This window comes from Pteropus vampyrus, unplaced genomic scaffold (genome assembly GCF_000151845.1).
Source record: "Pteropus vampyrus isolate Shadow unplaced genomic scaffold, Pvam_2.0 Scaffold208, whole genome shotgun sequence".
In the NCBI taxonomy this organism is placed as follows: Eukaryota; Metazoa; Chordata; class Mammalia; order Chiroptera; family Pteropodidae; genus Pteropus; species Pteropus vampyrus.
The window spans coordinates 403810-429132 of NW_011888989.1; the positions used below are offsets into that span (position 1 = coordinate 403810).

The 25323-nt window shown below is 36.6% G+C and overlaps 1 protein-coding gene across 1 annotated transcript in view; it reads left to right on the top strand.

Moving 5' to 3' along the window:
- Nucleotides 1–25323, top strand: part of HECW1 (HECT, C2 and WW domain containing E3 ubiquitin protein ligase 1) — a 483256-nt gene that overhangs the window by 346398 nt on the left and 111535 nt on the right. Inside the window, exons 13-16 of the mRNA XM_011372467.2 lie at nucleotides 5229–5371; nucleotides 7206–7327; nucleotides 9482–9667; nucleotides 23801–23935. Coding sequence (XP_011370769.2) covers nucleotides 5229–5371; nucleotides 7206–7327; nucleotides 9482–9667; nucleotides 23801–23935 — 586 coding nt within the window. The remainder of the gene's footprint in view (nucleotides 1–5228; nucleotides 5372–7205; nucleotides 7328–9481; nucleotides 9668–23800; nucleotides 23936–25323) is intronic.

The window sequence follows — 25323 nt, forward strand, 5'->3', positions numbered from 1 at the left end:
TACACTGCCAGTCTTTATTCACTGCAGATGCAATAACACAAAGGGGTCATTTTTTGATAACCTTCACTTATCAGGAAAAATTTACAACAATCACTGTCTCACAGGAAAACAGAAATATTTCTCAGTCTTGCAAGGAGTTTCCCTTGACTCTTGCCAAGGTGATTGTGAAAATCAAATGTATTTCTTCAAGGAGATGTACACTGAGAAATAGAGAGTACACAAAAGCAGTGTGCAGTGACTATGTTCAAACTCGACCACTCCCCAAACTTGGCATACCCTTCCCAGCCTATAAAGCCTTTGCCACATGCTCCCACTGCAGGGAAGTCCCTCATTGCCTGCCTTACCTGGTACACATCTCTGTCTTACAAAGGCCCGATGCAAATGTCACGTGGTCTCTGAAACCTTCCCAGAATCCTCCACTTAAAGCCTGTAGTCATCTCTTCTACAGCCCCATGATCAATCATGTCTACCTCTGTTACAGTCCATACCTCCCCACCTTATTCTTCTGTATACCCTCTCCCAGTGCCTAGTATGGTACCAGAGTTAAACAGGATTCTGCACAAAACTGTTCCCAATTCAGCAATTTAGTTAATTCCTAAACTTTCAGAATATTCTGAATTAACTAACTCTATCTTCACACATACTTATTAAGCAAGCAGAAAATATCAATATGTATTATCATTTTAAATAATCAATTAAAGTCGGAATTTTAGTTATTTGAATAAAATTATTGTTCTATCAAGGAATGGAATTTTTAAATGGAAAAAATGATCTATAATCCTACTAATACAAGGTTTAGTTTTTAAAAAAAATTTCCACATGCATGCGCAGTCCTTGCATAGTTATAATGTCTAGTTAGTTTTATATTCACTTTTAACTTACCTTATACACATTCTCATATTTGCTACATAGTCTTAAGATTATCATTTAAATAGTTGTATAGTTTTCCAATGCATAAATGTAATTTGTTAACTTAATTTGCCTTATTGTTGTATGTTTTTTTACTACTTTTTATCACTATGTTAGATAAGGCCCAATAGACTCTTAAATATTAGTATTGTCTTGTGGTAGAATGTTTCCTTAGGGTTCAGTGCCCAAAAGAGCAGGCCAGGAGAGATTCACATGGCTCTGATATTTAATATCAATGCCTAAATGTTTTCTAAGGTGGTTCTATGCTTCACTGCTAGCAGCAACAGCTTCACTTCCATACCGTCTTTCGGTGTGTTTTTGCTAAGGTGTTCCTCGTATTTTAGTGGTTTTTATATTTTAGTTCTTGGAGGACGACTCAACTTTTGTTTCCATGAGCTTTTCTTTTACCAATGGAAGCTCCTCCCACGAGAATTATTTGTTCTTGGGCTTTGTTTTTGTTTGCTTTGGCTTAGTTTTGGAAGGTTTTTTTTTCTTGTTTTGTGTATTCCTGTGGGTGTGTGTCCATTAACAAATTAGGTATTCCAGCTGAATTTCTCACCAATTTCCATAAAATTATTACATAATATAAATAGTTAAACTTTTGCTGCAAAAAAAAAAAATAGGAAAGGCACTAAAAGACAATTCTTGATGAAATAGAAGAGACCTAGCTTTCTGACTCCCTCTCTCATCTTTAAAGCAGAGTAAGCCTCTGAGGCTGCAGTTCTGCCCTTGCTAAGTTCTTCCACACATACTTCTGTGTATCTTGCTTTCTCAGGATGCCACTACACTTCATCAAAGATCAGGGATGGGACCTCAAACCTGGAATTTGAAGCTGTTGACTCAGTAAGGCTTGAGATAACCAAGGTTCAACTGAGGACACATGAAACAGGTTGTGAAATTGCTAACATTTTCATCATCAAATAAGATTGTATTTACTCATAAAAATTCTCCTTTATGATCACTTCAGTTGAGAAGGAAAAGAGAGGCTACAACTTGACATTTGTCTAAGCCCTGTTCCAGGTATCTATTGCTGAGTAATAAACCACCCCAAACTTAGTAGCATGAAACAACAATAATTTATTTTCATCATTGTTATTATGATCATCATCATTAGCATTATTTCTCATGATTCTCATGGTTGATTAGATTCAGCAAGGTGGTTCTCTCTCAGGGTATCTTATGGTTACAGTCAGAGGGTGACTAGGGCTGGAAACTCACATATCTGGAGGTTAATGCTGGCCATTGGCTTGGTCACATAGACTGGTAAAGTGGTAAATAAACACTAGTATTTCTTTCATCCCCAATATAATTCTTTGCTCATCTCTGACCCCTTACACATAGACTTTCCATGTGACCTGGGCTTCCTCATAGTACAGCTGTTGTGTTCCATCACAAACTGCCACTTAACTGTATCTTCTATTAGTCAAGATAGCCACAAGACCTTCCCAGTTTTAAGGGGAGGGAACATTGATTCTATCTCTTAATAAGAGAGTGGTAAGGTTCTAGAAGAGCATGCAGAACCAAAAATACTGTTGAGCTATTTGTGGAAATGCAACCTGTCATGAACCATTTAAGGTGTCTTCCTGACAGCAGATTCCTTGGTCTTTGGCAGGCCCCTTTCCTTCCCCTGGGCAAGGTTACCCACTTAGGCAGCTTCTCATTGTCACATTCTGTCCCTCCCACTATGGCATGGCTTCACTCCCCGAGTTCCTGCAGAACATTACAGACTGGCATCCTTACCTTCCCCACCATCTCCCTACCACAGAAACACTGAAGTGGTAAATAAACACTAGTATTTCTTTCATCCCCAATATAATTCTTTGCTCATCTCTGACCCCTTCCACATTGTCTTATATGAGACCGGCTCAGGAATGCCTCACAGTAACTTCTCAAGAGTGAATGACTGAGTCTCCCTAAGTAAAATAAAACTTTAAAAAAGCCCCAGACCAGTGACTCTCACACCAAAATGTAGATACTAGTACCTGAAGAACTTGTTAGAAATGCAGGGTTTGATTTTGCTTCAGTTTCTGTAATTATAATGATCACCCAGATGATTTTCTTGCAAGTGGTCTGGAGACCACACTTGAAGAAAAAATTCCTCTTTAAGGTTAAGGAAAGATGTCATTGGTCTTCAGAAGCCCTGCCACAGCAGATTTTGTCTGTGTAACGGTGTGTCTCCCTTGCCCCCATCTTGGATTATACTTGAAGACCTGGTTATTCAAAGAGCTACATGGACTCGCCCTCCTCCTCCACTTCATGCCTCTTCCTCCACTCCAGCAACTCTTTCTTGAGCATAAGACCCATATAGCAACATTCTCCTGGCTATTGTCACTCGTGTGACCTTAAGGACCTCCAAGTCAACATGTCCAAATCCACACGAAAATCTTTCCTCCTCACTTGCCCATTCTCTTATCCTTTTTCAGTGTTGGCATTTCCTCCTCCCTTGTCTAAGTGAAAGCCTTGAACATCACAATTGCCACCCCCCTTATTCAACCTACATATTCAATCAGATCCCAAATCCTATTGAGTGTACATATAAAATTATTACAAATTCTACTGCTAAACATCTCTTGAATTGGGTCACTTCTCTCATTCCTGCTGTGCCTTGAAGAAAGTGGACGCTGAATCTTAGTTATGTACTTTGGTAGGCTGAGAGATATTAAGTAAAATAGAGGTCATATGGGGAGGGAGAAGGGAGGCTGCTTGAAGTAAAGGAAGTAGAGCAGGGCGAACAGAAAAGAGACAGCTAGACATCTGCCTAAAAATACAACGCAAATTAGGCAAAGCAGGCTATCAGGGCAGGGAAATTTAGGAAATGTCTGTACTTTTCGGTCAGATAGAGGTGACTGAGTGACCCTACAATAAGTATGTTTTCCCTCCCTCAGCATTAGGCTTAAAGATCCAGCAAGGTTTACCACTCCTTCCTGGGCCAGGCCTTTAGCATCTTCAGCCTGGACTGGTGCAGTAGTCCTCAACTGCTCTCCCCAACTCTATAGGGGACGTCATTCTCAGTATACAGCTGAATCTGTCTCTGTTTTTCAGCAGTTACCAAGCCCCTACAGCAGTTGTTCTCAAAATTGATTCCAGTAGCAGCAGTATCACTTGAGAAGCTAGAAATGCAAATTCTTGCCTTCTTCACCCAGACAGACTGAAACAGACAGACTCTGGGAGTATAGCCCTGCAGTCTGTGTTTTAAAAGTCCTGCAGGTGATTCTGATGCAGCTCATTTTGGAGAACTTGTGCCTAGAGAATAACATTCAAACTGCTGCCGGGGCAACCTGCTAGGTGTTCTCTATCTCCCCTCTGCTGGTCTCCTAGCACTGCCCAAGGCCCACATATCCTGTCACCATCAAGCTTCTCAAAGTTCTCCAAAGATGAACTCTTTGGGGCATGTTATCATCTGTGTGTGTGTGTGTGTGTGTGTGTGTGTGTGTGTGTGTGTGTGTATTTTTTTTTCCCCCTGCAAGCTCCCCAGTTAATTCATACTCTGATTTCAAAATGAATATATCTTAGGTGTTTTCTCATCTGTATTCACACAACTCTCACACATCTAAGAGAGCTTTTTCACATTTATTATGGTTTACTTAGAGTTCCTTTTTGACCGTGTGTGTGCAGAGTGTGATGTCATATTCTAGTCTTCTGTTTGATCTGAAAGTCCAGCACAGAGCCTGGAAATATTGGAAGAGTTAGTAAATATTTAGTAGGTATCTGGTAAGGTGACTGACTGGCTGACCAACTGACTAAATCTCCAACTTGGGAAGAAAAATAAAAAGAGCCTTTAAATAAGCAGAAAACATTTGGCTGCCATGACATTTATTTTTCTGTCAGCATACTTTTATAGTATAGTATTTCCACAACCCCTGCTAGTTGTATCAGTTACCTGCCAAGTAAAAAAAGGTGAGAAGTAGAAATACTATTTTACTTTGTGGACTTATTATAATAATCTGTAGGTAATTTGATATCTTTATTATAACATTTTAAGTTACTTCCCACAGCTTTATTTTAGATTTCACCAGATTTTGTTTAATGCAAGGTATAGGCAGTTTTTTAATGATTAGTTATTATTTGTGTTGGTTTTTTAAAAAGTCACCATATTTAAAACTCATCATAGTTCACAAAACAAAGAGAAGAGAAGTCAAATCATCCAGCCATACTTATCTTGGTAATTGTTTTGGCTCTCTTGTGAGAATTTTAAGTATCTTTTTCCTGACATTCAAGACAATTCTTTAAAGATTTCCCCAGTTATCTGATTCAAAGCACCAGCCCCCAACAAATCAACAAACAAGTTAACTCCTTTCTTTCCATTTCCTAATGCAAAGGTATCAAAATATTCAGCGAACCATTGCAGCAGAGAGGCCTGAAGAAGATTCTGGTAGCCAAAGTTGTGAGCAAGCCCCAGCAGGAGGCAGCGGAGGAGGCGGTGGGAGTGACTCAGAGGCTGAATCTTCTCAGTCAAGCTTAGGTATGTAAGGAGATCCTGTTACTGTGTGACAAGGTGTATTGAGTCCCTCTCCTTACCTTGTGGCATTGTGCTATGCCCTAGGGGAAAGAGCAATGGAATGGGTGGAGGTCAGGGCAGAGGATAAAAAGACAAGGTACCAATAAGGTAAAACAGACAGAAGTTTCCCACTAGAAACTAAAGAAGTGGATTCGCATAAAGAGAACACCGGCACCATGGCTTGGGGGTCTGAAGACAGAAAAGCAGATGATTTCCAGGGACTCAGGGCTGAGTTTTCTACAGTACTTGTGCATCAAGGCAATTTTTTCAGTAGCTTAATTATTTCTAGTTAAGTAAATTTATTTGTGGTTATCCTAAGGATTTTCCACTTATAAATAAAACATGCAATAAAAAATTCAGTTTACTTCAAAAGAGCCACATAACAACACTACAAATAAGAATACTTACTTGTTTGTTTTTGGGATAAAATACAATTCTCCCTGAGGGAGTACTTGAGAGTAAAGAGATTTTTCCCTTGGGCTTATGGTTATGCACATGATATGAGAGCCTTTCTACCAAATACTATAGGTATCTGGTTGTCATTTCTTCCAAACTGTCTGAGTGAACTCAGATGAGAATATTCAAAAGGCATAAGAGACTGGCTTTCACTTTTTATACCTGTAATGACATAAAATGATCACAGTGACATCCTAATAATCTACTTTTTTAAATTGAGTTAAGCGATGGTAAATTTATTTGCAAAAAGAAAGCTCAGAAAATAGTCTGAGTAAGCAAGTTTGTGTTTCCAGTCTTGCCAGGTCTCAGCTCTCTATGATAATGCAGAATAGTGGACAATTTTATACATTCTTTTAAATGTATGTACACAGTTCCACCAACAATTTTAATTGCCTCTATTTTATTTTATCAGATATGCTAACTAAATTGACTAATTTAGGCTTTTCTATCATTAATTTCTTTGACCTTCTGAGAGCAATGTGGTAAAGTGGTTGAGTAATTAAAAACATGAGAAACGAAGGAGCAGAAAATATATTTATGAATTTAGTATTAGATCCGCTGGCATTTGCTGTATAACAAACTCCCAAAGCTTAGTAGCTTAAACTCACATCCATGCGTTTATCCCACAGTCCTGCAGGTGGGCAATTTGAGCAGAGCTAAGCTGGGTGATTCCTCAGGACACCTCAGGGCTCATCCATGCATCCTTGGTCAGCTGTCAGATCGGCCATGGTCTGTTTGCCCTGAGAGGGCCTCAACTAGGGTAGCTTGTTTCTCTTCCCGTGGCTACTCATCTTGTACTCATGGTGATGGTAGAGTTCTGAATGAAAATGGGGACATACAGGCTTCTTGAAACCCTGGCTTCAAATCTCTGCCAAATTCTGTGGTTAAAACCAGATACATGGCCAGCTCAATTCAACAAGGGGAGACGCATGCAGATGGATGTGGATGCAGGGAGGGGAAGAATTGTGGCCTTTCCTGCAAACAACCTATCGCAGCTTCGATTAGAAATTTATAAAGAAAGAAAAAAGTAATTGATATAAAAGAGAAAAGGTATTCAAGGACTTGAGGCTAACTGAAGTTATACAGGAAACTCCTAGGACATAATGGTTCTTAACTGACATACACAAAGTGATATGACTCCTAGTCAGATCTCTGTAACATCTGGTTGTTTCTCTGTAATACCTGGTCATATCACCAACTCCTGGTCAGATTACTATTAAAAACAATAGCTGACTCCAACTGTATAAGTGAAGGATTGTGTGCTGCTGGTGTACAGAGAAATACTGTGTTTGAAATGACTTTTCTCCAATGCACTTTGTTGCTTTGCTTCACTTTTTTCCAGATCTGAGGAGAGAAGGGTCACTTTCTCCAGTAAATTCACAAAAAATCACCTTGTTGCTGCAGTCCCCAGCAGTCAAGTTCATCACCAATCCGGAATTCTTCACTGTGCTGCATACCAATTATGTGAGTGATCCAAAATGGCAAAGTGAACATGGCTTGGCTTCAGCAAAGACCCAAAATACAACTTTGCAAAGTCACTTGATACATTAAAGTGTGTAGCATTTTAACCCAGGCAAGGAAAAAAAAAAAAAAGCTCAGTCCGCTCTTTTTACCCTGTGTAATAATCCCAAAAAGGAGGAGAGCTGGATTTAGAAATGCTGTTGCTTCTTCAGGTTTTTCGTTAGACTCAAATGTGTTAATGGCAGTGAAAGTTCTTTGCAAAAAAATATTAGTTTTATTATTGTTAAAATTTTTAAAGGAACAAGATTATGAAGTTGACAGATTCCCTTTAGCCTGAATCATTTTATAAAATCACTTTTATTAATGAAATTTTAAAATAGATTTATTCTAGATGAATAACTAGGTTAATTTTTAATATAATTAGTCATTTTAAATATCACACAAGTTAAATTCGATGCGATTGTTTACATATGCAGTTTTTTTTTTCAATTTGTGTGTATTTTCAAGAAAGCAATGACACGACATCACTATTTTCATTAATTCTTTTATTCAATAACATTTTCTGTAGTTCAGGCACGGATTTAGGTGCTAAAGTCACAAAGACGGATTAGGCTGATACCTAAATAGCAGGAGCTCTGTTTTGCAAAGCAACAGACATGTAAAAAGACCTGTCTAATGTGTCCAGACAGGACCTGACCTCAGTGAGGAATGAAATGCTCTGCAAACACAGGAGATGGAACATCGGGAAACATTCTTGAGGAGGCAACTGCTGAATTGAGTCTTGAAGGTTGAAAGTGTCCAGGGAAGAAGTTGCAGGCAGAAGGAGAAGGGGCCAAGGGTTGGTCCAGTGTGGCTAGAATGTGGTGATAAGCAAAGGTGGTAAGAAGCGCTAGAGAATAAGTAGGGGAATGCCTGGTAAGACATAAATAAGAACCTGGATCTACTTCAATAGGCAACAGGAACCAACAGCAGTCTTAAACATTGGCATTAAATGATCAAGGTGTTTGATGAAGTATTTTCTCTGGTGGAAGTGTGGGAGAAACTGAGGAGCTAAGACTAGAGGCTGATTCAGCTGCTCAAGTGAGAGATGATCAAGGCCTGCCCTAAGTAAGGGGCTGGTTGTATAGAAAGGAATGATTCAGTTCAGGAGCTATTTCTGCATAGAATCAATAACAGTGCTTGGGACCACTGAGATTTAAGGGAAATGGGAGATGAGGACTCAAGAAAGTCTGAATTCTTTTTGCTTTGGTCACCTGTTAGGTAGTGCCTCCATTAGGCAGATGTAGTAGTTTGATGAGGTGACAAAGGTTGTTGCAGGGGTAAAAGGAGATCAGTTTTTAGTAGGTTACATCTGCGAGGCCTCTGAGATATAGAGTGGTTAGACCCAGAGCAGCTGCCAAGTGGTGCAGGGGTGAGTAACAAAGAGACAACGATGCCAGAAATCGATGCCCTAAGCACTGGGCACCAGGGGGCACTAAGCTGAAAGGAGCCACTGTACCAGCCTGCTCTGGCTACAAGCAGTCTTTCATATCATCACACACACACACACACACACACACACACACACACCATCCCCATGTGCCATGAATTGTCATTTGCACAATTAGAAACTACTGGAACTTTTAAAATTTCTTTCTTATTCCCCAACCCCTTCACACACATTTATACAGAGGATTCAAAGGAGTGACAGACCTCTGAAGTCCTGCCTTAAATCCCAGGAAGCCTAAATTAAGAATTCCTGAGGTAGACAGATAAGAAGAAAAAGGCAGACCTGTGTAGTCAAAGAAAGATCCATGAAAGAGAGACAGGAATGATGCTCAGAGAGATAGAGAGAGTCTTAAGAGAGGCAATCTGCTAAGAGAGAGGGAGGAGGGAAGATAAAGGAAGAACAAAGGAGTAGAGATTTTGAGATGCACGAGGAGGTCAACTGTGTCCAAGGCTGTGAAGCAGCAGGTAGAGTTAGGATCTCAAACAGGTTTAAGGGTACTCATTTAATTTTTGAGCAAAATCTCTTCTCTGAGGCTATGCCCTTGAGGCTTACAATAAATGGCTGTGCAGCAATCACATTATATCACATTTAGGTGCTCAGAGTGTACTTGGTCTGTGTTTTTATTTATCCTCCACTCTCTACTCCAATTGGTTCTGACCCCATCTCAGAATGCCTACCGAGTCTTCACCAGTAGCACCTGCTTAAAGCACATGATTCTGAAAGTCCGGCGGGACGCACGCAATTTTGAACGCTACCAGCACAATCGGGACTTGGTGAATTTCATCAACCTGTTTGCAGACACTCGGCTGGAATTGCCCCGGGGCTGGGAGATCAAAACAGACCAGCAGGGAAAGGTGAGTATGACTGTTGTGTAGGCTTTTCGTCAAAGAAGCTCTTTCCTGGAAGGAGAAGACAGTGAGAAAGTGGGGAGAGAGTTTGGTAAGGAGAGGAAAGCCTGTGTGTCTGATACATGCCATTCACCACTAGTAGGAAGGGGAGAGTAATTATCCACAGCAGGGTTTTGGTCCTGTGCATTGTAGGATGTTTAGCAGCATCCCTGGCTTCTGCCCACTAAGGCCAATAGCATCCAACTCTCCCCAAGCTGTGACTTTGCTATATATCCCCTGGGGGACAAAATCACATCCAGTTGAAAACTACTGTCTACTGTCTACATCTTTTTAAATTTAGCTTTGGAACTTGAAACCAGATTCTGTTTAAATCTCTTTTTACTGTTTTGCCTCCTTAGACAACTATAACTCTCAAGAAATTAAATTATTAGTTAAATAGGAGTGACATTATTAGATTGCTCATTGTGATTTCTCTAATAAGCCTTCAGTACTCATTAAAACAGCCTGGCAAACAGTGATGGGATATATTGAGCCTGAGTCATGTTAACTGGCTTGCATTTTGCCTTTGTATGACCTTAACCAAAACTGGTCCTTCCCAGCAATGCTTTAGAAGCCTAGCTGAGTTTGCTAAAATGAGAATGTTTTTATCTCAATCACCATCAGCCAACTCAATGTAATTATAGGACAAGCCAAAAGTTTACTAAAGAATTGTCCTTGCAATCTTTTGCAAACTTTGGTACAAAGAACCCCTCCCTCTTCTAGGATCAAAGAAATCAGAAGCCTCACCAGCAGATATGTTTTTCAGTGGAAAACTGCATTACGCAGTTCCTTTCCTCTATGATTGTTAACCTGGAAAGCCACAATTCCTCCAAGTGAATTGATGGGGTGTTATTGCCCCTGGGAGCCACAAACCCTCTCCCACAAACCCCTTAGTGTGCCTCAGCACTTGGACTCTAGAGTATGTGGAGAAAGATTGTGTCTACTTAATGCAAGTCTGTTAATATAAGGAAGCTCTATGACCTGCTCCTCTGCAGTTGGGGATTAATTAAGGAAAAGGGGGTGCCTTGTTAGCAGAAAAGCCACTATAGCCAGAATCTGCTCCCCAAGACCTTCTCATTTACAAGATGTATCCTCCTCTGGGAGAATGACAGTGATTTATACTGTGAGGACTTGCTGAAGTATGTTAGTATAGGAAATAAAGTCTGAGCCAGAACAGAAAGTAAAGAATCAGTGCTAGGGTGTAAGTGCCTTGTCTCAGTGGTCTGCAGTGGTGGCCATGTTTGCATTTATTGCTTAACCAATATGCCAAGAGGACACCACTATGAATCAATGAACAGAAAGGCAGTGTTTTTTATGCAAAGAGCACACACGAATATAAACTGATTGTTTAGCCTTGGATTTCCATGACTGAAGATCTCACACTAAGCTACAAATAGCAGGGAGCCCATGGAATGCAGAAGGCCTGAAATGCAATAAGCCCTGGTCTTCCATGGCACACATCACCTTCTAGTCCTCACACAACTAGAAAGCACAACAGCTGAGACATGCACTGAATATTTAATCATTTTAAAATGCATATTAGGGAATTTCTAGCAAGACATTTTCCCTTTAATTTTGTTTAGTGTGATAGTATCATACATAAGAAAGAAAAAAGTCTAAATTTGAAATGGAAAGACTTGAGTTCTGCTTTCAGTTATGATACAAACTAGCTGCTTGACGACAGACACACACAAAAAGGGTCTCTCTGACTCCCTATTAATTGAATACACACACAGACTCACAGTTGTCAGACAAAATTTCTAAGAGGCAAATCATGTACTGAACTATAATAGTAACCTTAAATTTGAAATGTGCAACCACAATCCATAGGATAGAGAGGAACGATAGAGAGTAATGGAAAAAAATAGAGGTAGGAAGACTTGTACCGGGTCTGGCCCATCCCATTCCAGACATATGACCCTGTAAAAGTCACTTCACCTCTCTGAGTCTCTTATCAATTTTGCTTATCATAAAGTAGCAATAATAATGCCTGCCTTGCCTTCATGATTTTATAACTGACATAAAAAGTAAGTTAATGTGAGAATCTGCTTCTTGCTTTATTGGCACATTCAGAGATGGTAAGCTTCACTTTTAGTATGCACTGTGGTAAGAATACAAGAAATGAGGCCAAGTTGTTTGGTGTCTTTGCATGCATAGTCATCCTCACAAAGGGTCACAGAGACAAAGACTAAAGCAAAGAACAAAATGGCATCTGACTCATTTGTCATTTTAAAAGTCTGACAGAGGAGGATACAGGACACAACCTCTCACTGACTTTGGTAGAGATTGCCTGTGGGCCTCAAGTGAGTTCTAGGGCTGAGCTGAGGAAGGTGACTATTATCCAGAGAGGTGCTGGAGCTGAGGGCATGGGACTGGGGGCAAAGGGGGAGATCCCTATTGAGGCAGACATGAAATGGTGGCAGGAATGAAAACAACAAAATGAGGAGGGGCCTATGAAGACATACTATTATGCAAAGGAAACAGAATCATGATCTAAGAAAATTATATCTCATAGTATAATTTTCTTCAGAAAATAGAAATGAATTTTTAAAAGATATCTGCTTGTCATCCACAAAATGATACAGGAGCACATGACTTCTATTGAGCAAGAAGAAGCCATGAACAAAAAACAAGCTGAGAGGAAGGAGACATAAGAAAATAAAACTAATATATGATCTAGCAATCCCACTTCTGGGTGTATATGTGTGTGTGCGTGTGTGTGTGTGTGTGTGTGTGGTGTGTGTGTGTGTGTGTGTGTGTGTGTATAAATTAAATCAAAATCTTGATTTTGATGCAATAGCTGGGCTCCCATGTTTCTTGCAGAATTATTCATAGTACACAAAATATGGAAATAACCTAAATGTCCATTGATGGATGAATATACAAAGAAAATGTGGCATAAGCATGCAATGGAATATTATTCAGCCTTTAAAAAGAGGAAATTCTGACACATGTGACAACATGAATAGACCTGGAAGACATGTTAGGGTAAATCAGCGAGTCACAGGAAAAGAAATATTGTATGATTCTACTAATATGAATTTATGAACTAGTCAACCTCATAGAAACAGATTAGATTGCAAGAAAAAAATGTAATAGCGTAAAGATAAAACACAGCAGAAATGCTATGTAAAATCGAATCACTGATAGAGAATCTGAACACAGAAGCAACCCCCAAGTGGTAGGAAGAAACCGGATTGCAAAAAGTGAAGGAAAAGTTTTAAACAATGCAAAAACAATGAAAAAAGAAAAAAAACATATCTCACCTTCTCAGTGAGGCCTACCCTAACTATTCAATTTAATACCACAAGCTCCCACAAGATCCCTAACCCATGCGCTCACTGTATAATTTACATATGTGTTAGGTTTCCTGTTTTGTCTGTTTCTCCTAGCAGAATTTTAGGCTCTTTGAGAGCAGGAATCTTTGTTTTGCTCATAGATGAAATCCCAAGAGCATAGAATAGAGCTTGGCACATAGTTGGCAATCAATAAATCTCTGTTGTATGAATGACTTATAGATGTTCCTGAGGCAGAAACCAGATTAATATGTACAGCCATAGTAATTAAATATTAAATATTAATTTAATTAAATCATTAAATAATGAAAATAAAATGTGATCTAAAACATTGTTCAGGTGGGCAAGTTAATTGGGCTTAGTGAATTATAATAAAATTAATTAAAACAAATTCTATATCTACACATACTCTCGAATGTCTTCTTTTTGATCTTATCAATATATAGCCATGGTAATATGGCAGTTACCTACAAAAGAATAAAAATCAGACAAGCTTTAAACTTCCCATTCATAAAACTAAACTATAGAAATGCACAGAACAAAACTACAGGTTATTGATGAAAAAGGCTATAGCCCAATCATCCTGTATCCAGACAAATTGGTATCATCGAAGTGTAAATACACTAGGAAAACAATGTCATGTGCAAGATTTCAGAGCTTACCCTACTCTTTTACTCATCCTAAGAAAACACTAAAGCTATTCTCCAGGTGGCTCACAATATAGCAGAACAGGAAATCAATAATGGAAAAATTATAGTATAAAAGGACTGGTGGTGAATATTTAAATAAATCAAATACATAAATATAAATGAAAATAATTGCTGTTAAATGCTTAAAATATATCAGAAAATATATAATAAAATACTATAAAAATATACAATAAAAAAGGAATAGTTTTATAGGAACGTTGTGGATCACTATCCCGAAACTAGAATGAAAAAGAAGAGGAAGCAGGAAGAGGGCAGGTGAGGAGTGCAAGGAAAGTTGTGCTGACTTCCTAGTTGTGTTTAAAGGTGTCAGATTGGATAATTTGAAAAACAAAGACTAAATGTAGTTAAAAGGCAACTGTTTGTTTGTATCATTCAGAACAAGATTTTTTTCTCTTTTGAATTTCTACAAAAAAAATGAACATAATATAGTTATATAGCAAAACACATACACAAAAAAAAAACCCACAAGAAAACAATGAAACTGGAAACAATAAAAATAAGATAACAAAGGTAAAGCCAAGCATAAAGTTAAAAATGATAAGTGAAAATAAGATAAACTTAGGTACCAAAAGGAAACACTTTCAGATTTGGTAATAAACAGATCTGGCTTATAAAAAAGACATCACTACAAAATGATTTATCCAGGCACCAAAAGTAGAAACCATAAAAAAAAAAAAGAATATGTTTACATGTCAAAAAAGAAAGCTACCATAAATATTTAAAAGGTACACAAAAAAATTGAAGAAATCATTTACAATATGTATGACACCAGGATAATATTTGAGATGTAAAAAAAAAGTAAAAATAAAATAACTCAAACCTTCATCTTAGATAATTTTAAGAAATCCAGTCAAAAAAAAAAGAGAAATGATTCAGAAAGTTTAAAAATAAAAAATAAATATTAATACAGTGTGAAACAATAACAGAAAAATTAATGGTAGTGTATTAATATCAGACAAAAAGGAGTTCAAATTCAGAATCATTAAATGGTATCAAATAAAGACTTTATGTTAATCAATGGCACAATTAAAATATACAATAACCATAAATTTTATAAGCCAAATAACATCATATTATATTACATAAAGAAAACTAAAAGAAAAATATGAAAGGAAATGAAAGAAATGCAGTTATAGTAGAAAAATGTGTTTTATACCTATCGGATTACCTAAACAAAATAAGTCAGGATTTAAATAATATAATTTTGTGTTATGGAACTTAGTTTAAAATAGAGCTTTCATGGTTCTTAATTATCTACAATTTTTATTTGTCACTTATATCTCAATAAAAATGAAAAAAATAGAGCTGGCATGAGTGGACAAACAAAAGCGTTGTAATGTCTGCAATGGAATGTTATTCATTGCTAAAAATAAAGAAATTCAATTAATTACTACAATGATGAACCTTGAAAACATGCTGAGTGAAATAAGACACAGAAGAATAAATATTCTCACGTGAGAAATCTAGACTAGTCAAAGATATAGAGACAGAAAGTAGAATAGCTGTCACCAGGGACCGGGGGAAGGAGAGAATAAGGAGTTATTTTTAAGTAAGTACAGTCTCAGTTTGGGAAATGAAAAAGTTTGGAACATGAATAGTGGTAACGGTTTACACAACAATGAATATACTTAATGCCACTAAATTGTACACTTAAAAATGATTAAACTCTGCTGCACCTACTGTGAGGATGAAGACCATTCTCGGCACTCAGACTGTCAGTATTCTAGAAAAAGTAGATATCACTCTGAAAGGACACATGATTATTGTGAAGGGCCCCAGAGACACCCATTGGAGAGACTTCAATCACATTGATGTAGAACTCGGTGTCCTTGGGAAATAAAAAAGAAGAGACTCTAGGTTGACAAATGATGGGGAAATAAAAAGGAACCTGGCTACTGTTCGCTATCTGTAGTCATATACAGAACATGATCGAGGGTGTTACACTGGGCTTCCAAGATGAGGTCTGTGTATGCTCACTATCCATCAACGTCGTTGTTCAGGAGAATGGCTCTCTTGTTAAAATTCAAAATTTCTTGGGTGAAAAATACATCTGCAGAGTTAGGATGAGGTCAGGTGTTACTTGTTCAGTATCTGAAGCCCAGAAAGATGAGTTAATTCTTGAAGGAAGCAACATTTAACTTGTATCAAATTCAGCAGCTTCGATTCAATAAGCCACAGTAGTTACAAAGATATAAAATTTTTTGATGGCATCTGTTTCTGAAAAAGAAACAGTTCAGCAGGCTGATCGATAAGGTCTAAGTTGTCCAGCTACAGAAATGTCAAGATATTGGATGATTCCTCAGAATTCTTTGTGCTTTTCTAAAGATGTAATAAAAATTATGTATTGAAAAAAAAAAGCGATTAGAATGGTAAAGTTTATGCTATGTATATTTTACCACAATTAAAAAAAAAAAGACAAAGCTTACTTCTTATCAAGATCTTTTAGAACTTTTTCCTTAAGTGATAACCTTTCATAACGCAAAGAATACCAAAAAATAAATAATACTCAGATTACATTCCATGGCCACAAAGAATAAAGTTAAATTTTAAATAACGAATTTAAACATAACCATTAAAAACAAAATGTTTGCTAATTAGTGATTCAAAACAATGTTGTAGGTGACTATTGGGTTTAAAATAAAATAAAGACATTGAGAAATTATTGAAAATACATGCGAGCAATACTTAATAAAACATGGGATATAAAAAGGCTGTACTCAAAAGTTTAGCACCATTGAAAGTTTTATCAAACAAGAAAAATAAAATATGGTTCCAAATCAATAACTTAGAGAAAAGATAAAAAGTAACAGTAACTAAAGCAAAAATTCATCTCGAAATTTGTCTGAAATTAATAGATCATAACCCAGCAATGTGTGAATTAGAAATACACACATATAGATAGATAGATAGATAGATAGATAGATAGATAGATAGATAGATAGATAGATAGATGATAGATAGATAGATATAATAAGTATGAGGAGATCTAGGCAAGATGGTGGAGTAGGAAAATGTCATGCTTGCCTCCTTCCATGACCACATTAAAATTACAATTAAGTTATAGAACAATCAACATGGAGAATCTTCTGACGACTAGCTGAACGGAACTCCTATAACTAAAAATATAGAGAAAAGGTCATGTTAAGATTTATAGGAGGGGCGGAAACTTAAAACAGGCTGACCCCACACCCCTGTGTATGGTTGAGCATAGAGAAGGATATCTTGACTACAGATGTCCACCCAGAGGAGTGATGGGTCCCAGCCCTATACCAGGCTCCCAAGCCCAGGATTCCAGTCCTAGGAAGAGGAGTCCCCACAATATCTGGCTGTGAACATCAGCAAGGATTCTATCAGTTGGGTTGAAATAAACAGAAGGCAGCTGGAAACACCAGGCATCATTTTACAGAGTCCATGTTCACTCATTCACAAGCACTCACCCTGAGCTCCAGCAAAGGGATGGTGACTTGGGAGGCACCAAAGATATACAGGGAAAGACTGAGTTGTGTGGCTTCAAGGTGAGGGCTATAGAGACAGCCGTCATTATCCCTGTGTTGAGCCTGCTTTCCATGTAGCCTGTAGTTGGGCGCCATTTGTCCTATGTTGAGCGCTCCCCCAACACAACCAAATCTAAATCTGCATTGGCCTGGTGAATTCTGCTTGCTCCACCCTAGTGACTCCCTGGGACCCCGTTCCACCCAATTCACACAATGCTGAAGGTACTTTCAATGGCCAGGCAACCAGCCTCTCCCTATACACCACAGTAGGCTCTTTTAGCAGCAAATAGCCAGCTTCACCTTGCACACTGCCAGAGGCACTTTTGGTGATTGACAACCAGCCCAACTCATGCTGCAGTCTTTCTAGGGAGTATGCAGGCACAAAGCAAACAGAGACTGGCCTTGGTGGGCTCTGAGACTTTTGCAAATGTCCCCAAGCTAACCACTGGCACCAAACCTGCATCTTCATGGATCTGGTGAACATCACTCACCTCAACCTGGTGAAACTCTGGGATTCTACCTTGCCAAACTTGTGTACCACTTGAGACTTTTTCAGTGGCTGAGCCTTATGGGCAGCTGGCAGGTAATGTCAACACTTGGGGTATCCGGTGAAGCTGAGCTGCTTCAGGACTGATACTTATGGCAGCTGGCCTTTGTTCACAGCATGACCTCTCTAACCTGCTCCCAGATCCAGCAAAGGCAAGTGACCTACTGTAGCCCCTGGTCAGTCAAAAACAGCAGCTAACCTTGGCCTGCATATAAGCAACTCCCAAGGGGCCCAAGAACCAACACACCCAGAAGCTGGCATCAGAGAACAACAGAACACCACCTGATTAAACTCATAAGCAGCATACCCAGAGAGTGGTCTAAAACAGGCATACAAGAGCCTGCTGGAGAAAATCCCACTCCATTGAGTCAGCCCACATAGCAGCTCATATGATGTGAGCATGGGCAATCCACACATCCAGTCAGGCTGAGAGTCAGTCTCACCCACTGATGTGCCAATAGCAATCGATGCACTACTACAACAAAAAGGAACACACAACACACACAAGAGACACTCCTGGAACACCTGGTACAGGTGATCAGGGAAAATGCACCAAAAGGCCACACATGGCATGTACTATATAAGGCTATCCTGATAAGACTGAGAGACAAAGCAAATCTACCTAATACATATAAACAAACACAGAGAAGCAACAAAATGAGAAAACAAAGAAACATGTCCAAAATGAAATAATAGGAGAAAACTCCAGAAAAGAAAACTAAATGAAATGGAGACAAGCAACCTACCAGATACAGAGTTCAAAACAATGGTAATAATGATTCTCAAGAAACTTAGCAAGAATGTCAACAAAAGATAGCATAAAAAAAAGACAAAGGAATCATAAAAAAGAACCAGTTATAAATGAAGAATATTATAACTGAAATGAAATATACAATAGAAACAACACTAGAAAAGATGAAGCAGAGAATTGAATCAGCAATTTGGAAGACAAGGTAGCAGAAAATACCCAGTCAAAATGGCAACGAGAAGAAAGAATTTAAAAAATGAAGATAGTTTAATGGGTTTCTGGGACAACATCATATGTATCAACACTCACATAATTGTGGTACCAGAGGGAGAAGACAGAGAATAAGGGATTGAAAGTCTATTTGAAGAAATAATGACAGAAAACTAACCTAACCTGGTGAAGGAAATAGATATACAAGTCCAAGAAGTGCACAGAGTCCTAAACAAGGTGAACCTAAAGAGGCCCACACTAAGACACATCATAATTAAAATGGCAATGATTAAAGACAAAGAGAGAATCCTACAGGCAGTAAGAGAGAGGTAGCTAGTTACTTATGAGAGAGCTCCCATAAGAATGTCAGCATAGGTAGTAAACTCTCTGACGTTGTTCTCAGTAATATATATTTTTTTCCAATACATTATGTGGAGCAAGAGAAACAAAAGGAAAAATGAACAAATGGGACTACATTAAACTAAAAAGTTATTGCACAGCAAAGGAATCTATCAACAAAACAAAAAGATAACCTACTGAATGGGAGAAGATATTTTCCAATGATGCATCTGATAAGAGGTTAATATCCAAAATTTAAAAAGAACTCATACTAATCCAACGCCAAAACAAACAAACAAACAAAAAACCCAGCCCAATTAAAAAAAAATGGACAGAGGACCTGAATAGATATTTCTCCATACTGATGATCAATATAATATGAAAAGATGTTAAACGTCATTAACCATCAGAGAAATGCAAATTAAAATTTCACCTTCCCATCACCTCACAGCTATCAAATGGCTTTCATCAATAAATTGGAAAACAACAAATGTTGGTGAGGATGTGAAAAAAGGGGAACCCTCAAGCACTGTTGGTGAGATTGCGAATTGGTATAGCCACTGTTGAAAACGGTACGAAATTTTCTCAAAATGTTAAAAATGGAACTAACATATGACCCAGCAATCCACTTTGAATACTTATTTGAAGAAATCTAAAACACTAATTTGAAAAGATATATGCACCCCTATATTCACTGCAGCGCTATTTACAGTAGCCAGATATGGAAGCAACCTAAGTGCTTGTCAATAGATGATTGGATAAAGAAATGGTGATACATATATACAATGAAATGTTACTTGGCCATACAAAAAAAAATGAAATTTTTATGGATGGACTTGGGTTTTATGCCAAGTAAAATAAGTTAGACAGAGAATGACAAATACCATATGATCTTGCTTATATGTGGAATCTGTAGAACAAAATTAATGCACAAACAAAACTGAAACAGACTTATAGATACAGAGAACAAACTGGTGATTGCCTAATGGGAGGGAGGTTGGAGGGCTGGTTAAAAAAGGAGATAGGATTAGGAAGTACAGATTGGTAGTTACAAAATAGTCAAAGGATGTGAAGTACAGCATAGGGAATATAGTCAATAATATTTTAATAACTATGTATATAGTTCCAGGTAGGTACTAGACTAATCAGGAGGATCACTTCATAAATTATATGAGTATCTAATCAATATGCTGTACATCTAAAACCAGTATAAAATAATATTAAATGCCCACTGTAATTAAAAAATAAATAAACATAAAAGTTGTTTTAGAAGAGAAATCAATAAGGGAAAATAGCAAATAAAACCAAGAAATTAGATATAACAGATTCAAAGGAATTTTAAAAAGAAAGAAAATGCATGTATAGTTCTATAAATGTTTGATTAGAAAATCTAGAAGAAATGGATAACTTTTTAAAATATATAAATGATAAAAATAGCTCAGGAAATATAAAAAATTTAATAGACTTATAGTCATAAAATAAACTGGAAAATGCATAATGAATTTCTTGCTCACCCCAGATAGCTTTATGAGCTACTCTAGAACATAGTTAAAAAATGGAAACTACAGAGTTCTTTTTATGAGTCATAACTTGACTAAGGAAAGCAGACAAAAAGCAAAAGTTATTAGCACAAAATCTGGTACATCTGTACCACAGAATACTACTCAGCAATAAAAAATAACTACTGATACATGCAACAACTTGGATGAATCTGAAGGAAACTAGATTGAGTGGAAAAAAGTTAGTCCCAAAAGGTTACATGCTGTATGATTTCATTTCTATAGCATTCTTGAAATGACAAAATTATAGAAATGGAGAACATTTCTGGTTAATCAATGGTTAAAGGTAATTTTGAGTAAAGGGAGTGATTTTCAAGTGTGATCATAAACAGGCAGCATAAAGGGAGTGATTTTCAAGTGTGATCATAAACAGGCAGCATAAAGGGAGTGATTTTCAAGTGTGATCATAAACAGGCAGCATAAAGTGTTCTTGTAGTGATGACTCTGGTGGTGGATTCATAAACCTACACATTTGATTAAATTGTGTAAATCTAAGCACATGCACATGCACTGAGATGAGTAAGCAAAACTAAGGAAATCAGAATTTTTTTAAAAAGCTATAGACGATACTCACTTGAGTTCCAAAAAGCTCATAATCAAAACAAAGTTGATTTAGATAGTACATTAAAATAAGAATGACACACCACAATTTAATAGATTTTCTCCCAATGATGTAAAGGTTATTTACTACTAGAAAATCTATTATTACACATATATATTTTTAAACCAAAAAAAGTAGTCTCAGTAAAATAAAAATGTAAATATATTTTTTATGACATAATAAGGCTCCTTTAACATAATGAACCATTTCCCATTTTACAGTTGGACTCTAGTTTTCCTATCAAAATCAAGAACAAGAAGATCGCAGCTGCTATATCTATTTAATATTGTTCTAGAAGTTCTCACCAATATTACAAGAAAGGAGGTTAAAGATAAGAGACCTTGTAAAGAAGAAGACAAAAATATCATAATTATTTGCAAGTTAAAAACAAAGATGATGAACTCAAAAGAGCAGTTTACTTGATAGAAGCATTTATATGATGAGCAGACACAAAAAAAATACACCAATAATCATTTTCCTAGGTACCGTAATGATAGGTTACAAAACATAACAGGAAAAGATGCACTTGGAATAGCAACAGTTAATATTAAATATAAACTATCTTAACCAGAAATATGTGTCTTTTCAGGAAGATGACTATAATATTTTACTGAGAAAAAAATATTCTTGCATAAAGAGTCATTCTATGTTCAGAAATGGGAAGCAGGTAAATTCAAGTATTATAAGGAATGAATTCTCTCTAAAACCATTTGTAATCCTAAGGTAATGCTAAACAAAATGCAAGTAGAACTATTTCAGAACTTAATAAAATTAATATCAGTTCATCTGGGAAAATGAAATTAAGAAAATTAAAAAAAATAATAATAATGAAAGGAAACTTGCCCTATCAACATTAATTGAAGCTGCAAAAATCCCATAGACCATTGAAACAGATAAATATTTCTGAAAAAGACAGTGGTGTTTATAAGCATTTTGTGTAATAAAACAATAGGAAATGAGTGATTTGGACAAAATGAGCTTTGGAGAAAAATATCAAATTACAACTTTCCATCATTTCAGAAATGATTAACCCATAAAATTTAAATTTAGCATTTAACTGACCTCTAGATAGAAAAATAATTGAGATTTGAACACATAGGAATATAAAATTTCTGTGTATTATAAGATGAAACAAACAAAAATCAAAAGCAAGTTGAAGGCAGATGAGTACCTAAGCACACTTACAAATAAATAAAAAAAACTTAATATCCCAACAACAAAAAAGAGAATGGACAAAGTAGACAATATTCCTATGATGAAATTGACTAATAAACCTATAAGAAAATGTTTTGTTTCCCTTGTAAACTATCCTTTATCATTATTTACCATTCAACATTTCTAAGAGTTTTTTCAAATACTCAAAAAAGAGTTCATGGAATTATGGTAAGATGTTAACTCTGTACAGTTCTTATGAAGGTAGTTTGTTAATATGGATTAATAAGCTTAACATTTTTCTAACTTTTAATCCAGTAATTAACTCAACTTTAGAAATTTATACTAAAAAATTAAATTATACTGAAAATTAATAAAAAAATAAGGAATCCATACAAACTTTAATTATAAACGTCTAAGTATAGAGTTGAATAATAAAATGCCCACTTAATATTATTAGTTTAGTTTATATTTGTGTGTTTAAAATCTCACGTTATAGAAACATGTTGGTAAATGTTGGTTTTTTCACTCACATTTTATTCTTATTCAAATTCTTTACTCATATTTTTAATACCCTTAACATTACTTTTTGAGCCATCTAACAATTTTCAAAGCACATCATCTTCAGTCCCATCTAATTTGTGGACATACAGCCCTTGTTTCCAATGACATCTAATACTTGAAATTTTAAGCTCATACCTCCCAAGAATAATTTCTAGATCTGTATAAAATTTGTTTGGCTACTTTTGTTAGGTGACATCTGAACATACATAAAATGAGCATTGGTTGAGGTCATTTAATGCGAAGATACCTTCACCAAAAATTACATTTTGTTCAAAAGAGAGTATTTGGCTTTTATAGCACAAATCGTTTATTTTTTAAAAAGTATTAATTTTCTCTTTTATAAGAGGTAATTTTAGATTTAAAGAATAACTTTTGTCACATATTGGAACATAGTAATAATCAGACATGCCACACAGAAAATGTGGTGATTGCCTTTAGATTGTGATATTTAGTATGATTTTGGTTATTTTCTTTTTATTTTTTTCATCTTTTTAAAGTTTTTTCTCAATGAGACTGTGCTAATTCTATAATCAGAAAAAGAACATTTATTTTAAAAATAAAATGTTCTATAAATTATTAATTACTAGTATTCTTTATCCATTAAAGGCTCTAATTCTCTTATTTTTTCATGTTAAATAGTGTTATGATTATCACTCTATAAAGTGTTATGATAGTGTCTCAGTGCAAAGTGACTGATATTGCTACATTCAACTACTAAGAATGCAGATACACAGTGCCCCAGTCTTCCATCTAATTTTGAGTAGATAAGCAGGAGGGACAGAAGTAAACATGATGACTGAGCTCTGTAGCATTCCCATACATTACTGATTTTATTCTGGCTCATTCTCACAGTGTGCTTTTTTTATTGGTCTGTTTATAGTCTTTTTTTGTGGACCACAACAGTCGAGCTACTACTTTCATTGACCCCCGAATCCCTCTTCAGAACGGCCGTCTTCCCAATCAACTGACACATCGACAACACCTCCAGAGACTCCGAAGTTACAGTGCTGGAGAGGTAACACCACTCACTTTGCCTATCCAGAGTTCATAGGTCCACAGGATCTGCCTCTTCTTGTGGGGCCAGAACTATTTCTTGGTGGCTGGGATTGCTTATTCTTCAAGGGGATGAGCCATATCCATACTGCTCTGTAGAATAAGGGGACACTCATTCAACTCCCTAGACCCATTTTCAGATTACCTTACTTCTGCCTTCCCTTTTGTCCTACACAATCACCTCTACTGAAAAGCTGTCTTGTTTAAAGGAAACCGAAAATGCAGGGTCAGGAGATTTTTACACTTATGGCTGGAGTTGTGCTTCCTAAGGCCTACTAGTCATGTGTGAATTCTTAAAAGATGATGGAACTGCTATGCAGCATATGACTGGTTTTAAACTTCTATCTCTCCTTAGATCCTGGAGAAGACTTTTGTAGTATGTATATGGACTAAAAGCTGAGGAAATCAACCAGACACCAGGGAGTAAGCTCTTCCTATCCTACCACATGCTCTTCCCTGGTTTATATGTTCTTTCATTACCTGTGGTTACCTGCTGCTGAACTATGAAAGGCTGACACATTTCTTAAGCTCACATTTATTGCCTTTATGAATTACTGTCTCTCCTTTCACAAACCAAAACTCAAAACAGCTCTTTTCTACTTCCAAACAATTCCTGAAAATATAACAAGCAAATCCCTTTTTATGTCCTGACTAACATTTTCCAAGTATCTGTACCATCTTTCCATAAAAACTGCCAGGGATCAAAAGATGAGGCCCTGAGAACCATTTCTCACAAAACAGCTTGTAGAGTTGGATTATTACAATAAGGTAAAAAAATGGGAAAAAGTGGTATAGGAAGAAAAGAAATATATAAATGTATATACAAACATACATATTTGGCCCTACAGTGGACAGCTCAGGAGAAACTGGGAAATAACAACCCATCTGAAAGCCTGCAGATAGCAAACATAAATCTCAAGGGAAGAACCTTTGTTGTTGGTGGTATATCACATCTGTTTTATGGATCAATAAACATAATATTTTTAATCTATAAACCCTCACTACTTACTTCACCAAGCTTAGTGTACAAAAAAAAAAAATTCTTTACTACTTTTTCAGAGGAATCATCTATATACTCTGAGAGACACAACTGTTTCCAGACAAGGGTACTCATGGTTTAATGCCTGTGTGATAAAATAAGTTTTTCTTTCATGGGGTCATCTTAGGTATCATTGTTTTAGGATACTGCTGAAAGCAGTTACTCTTTCGTTCTGCATATACATAAATTGTGTATGTGACCACACAGAGATGATAGTATAAATTCTGCATCACCTTGAAATATGTCATTTTAATTTATTTAAAATGTCCAAACTCTTTAATGTTTTTAAGTCAATTTTAGTATTATACAGG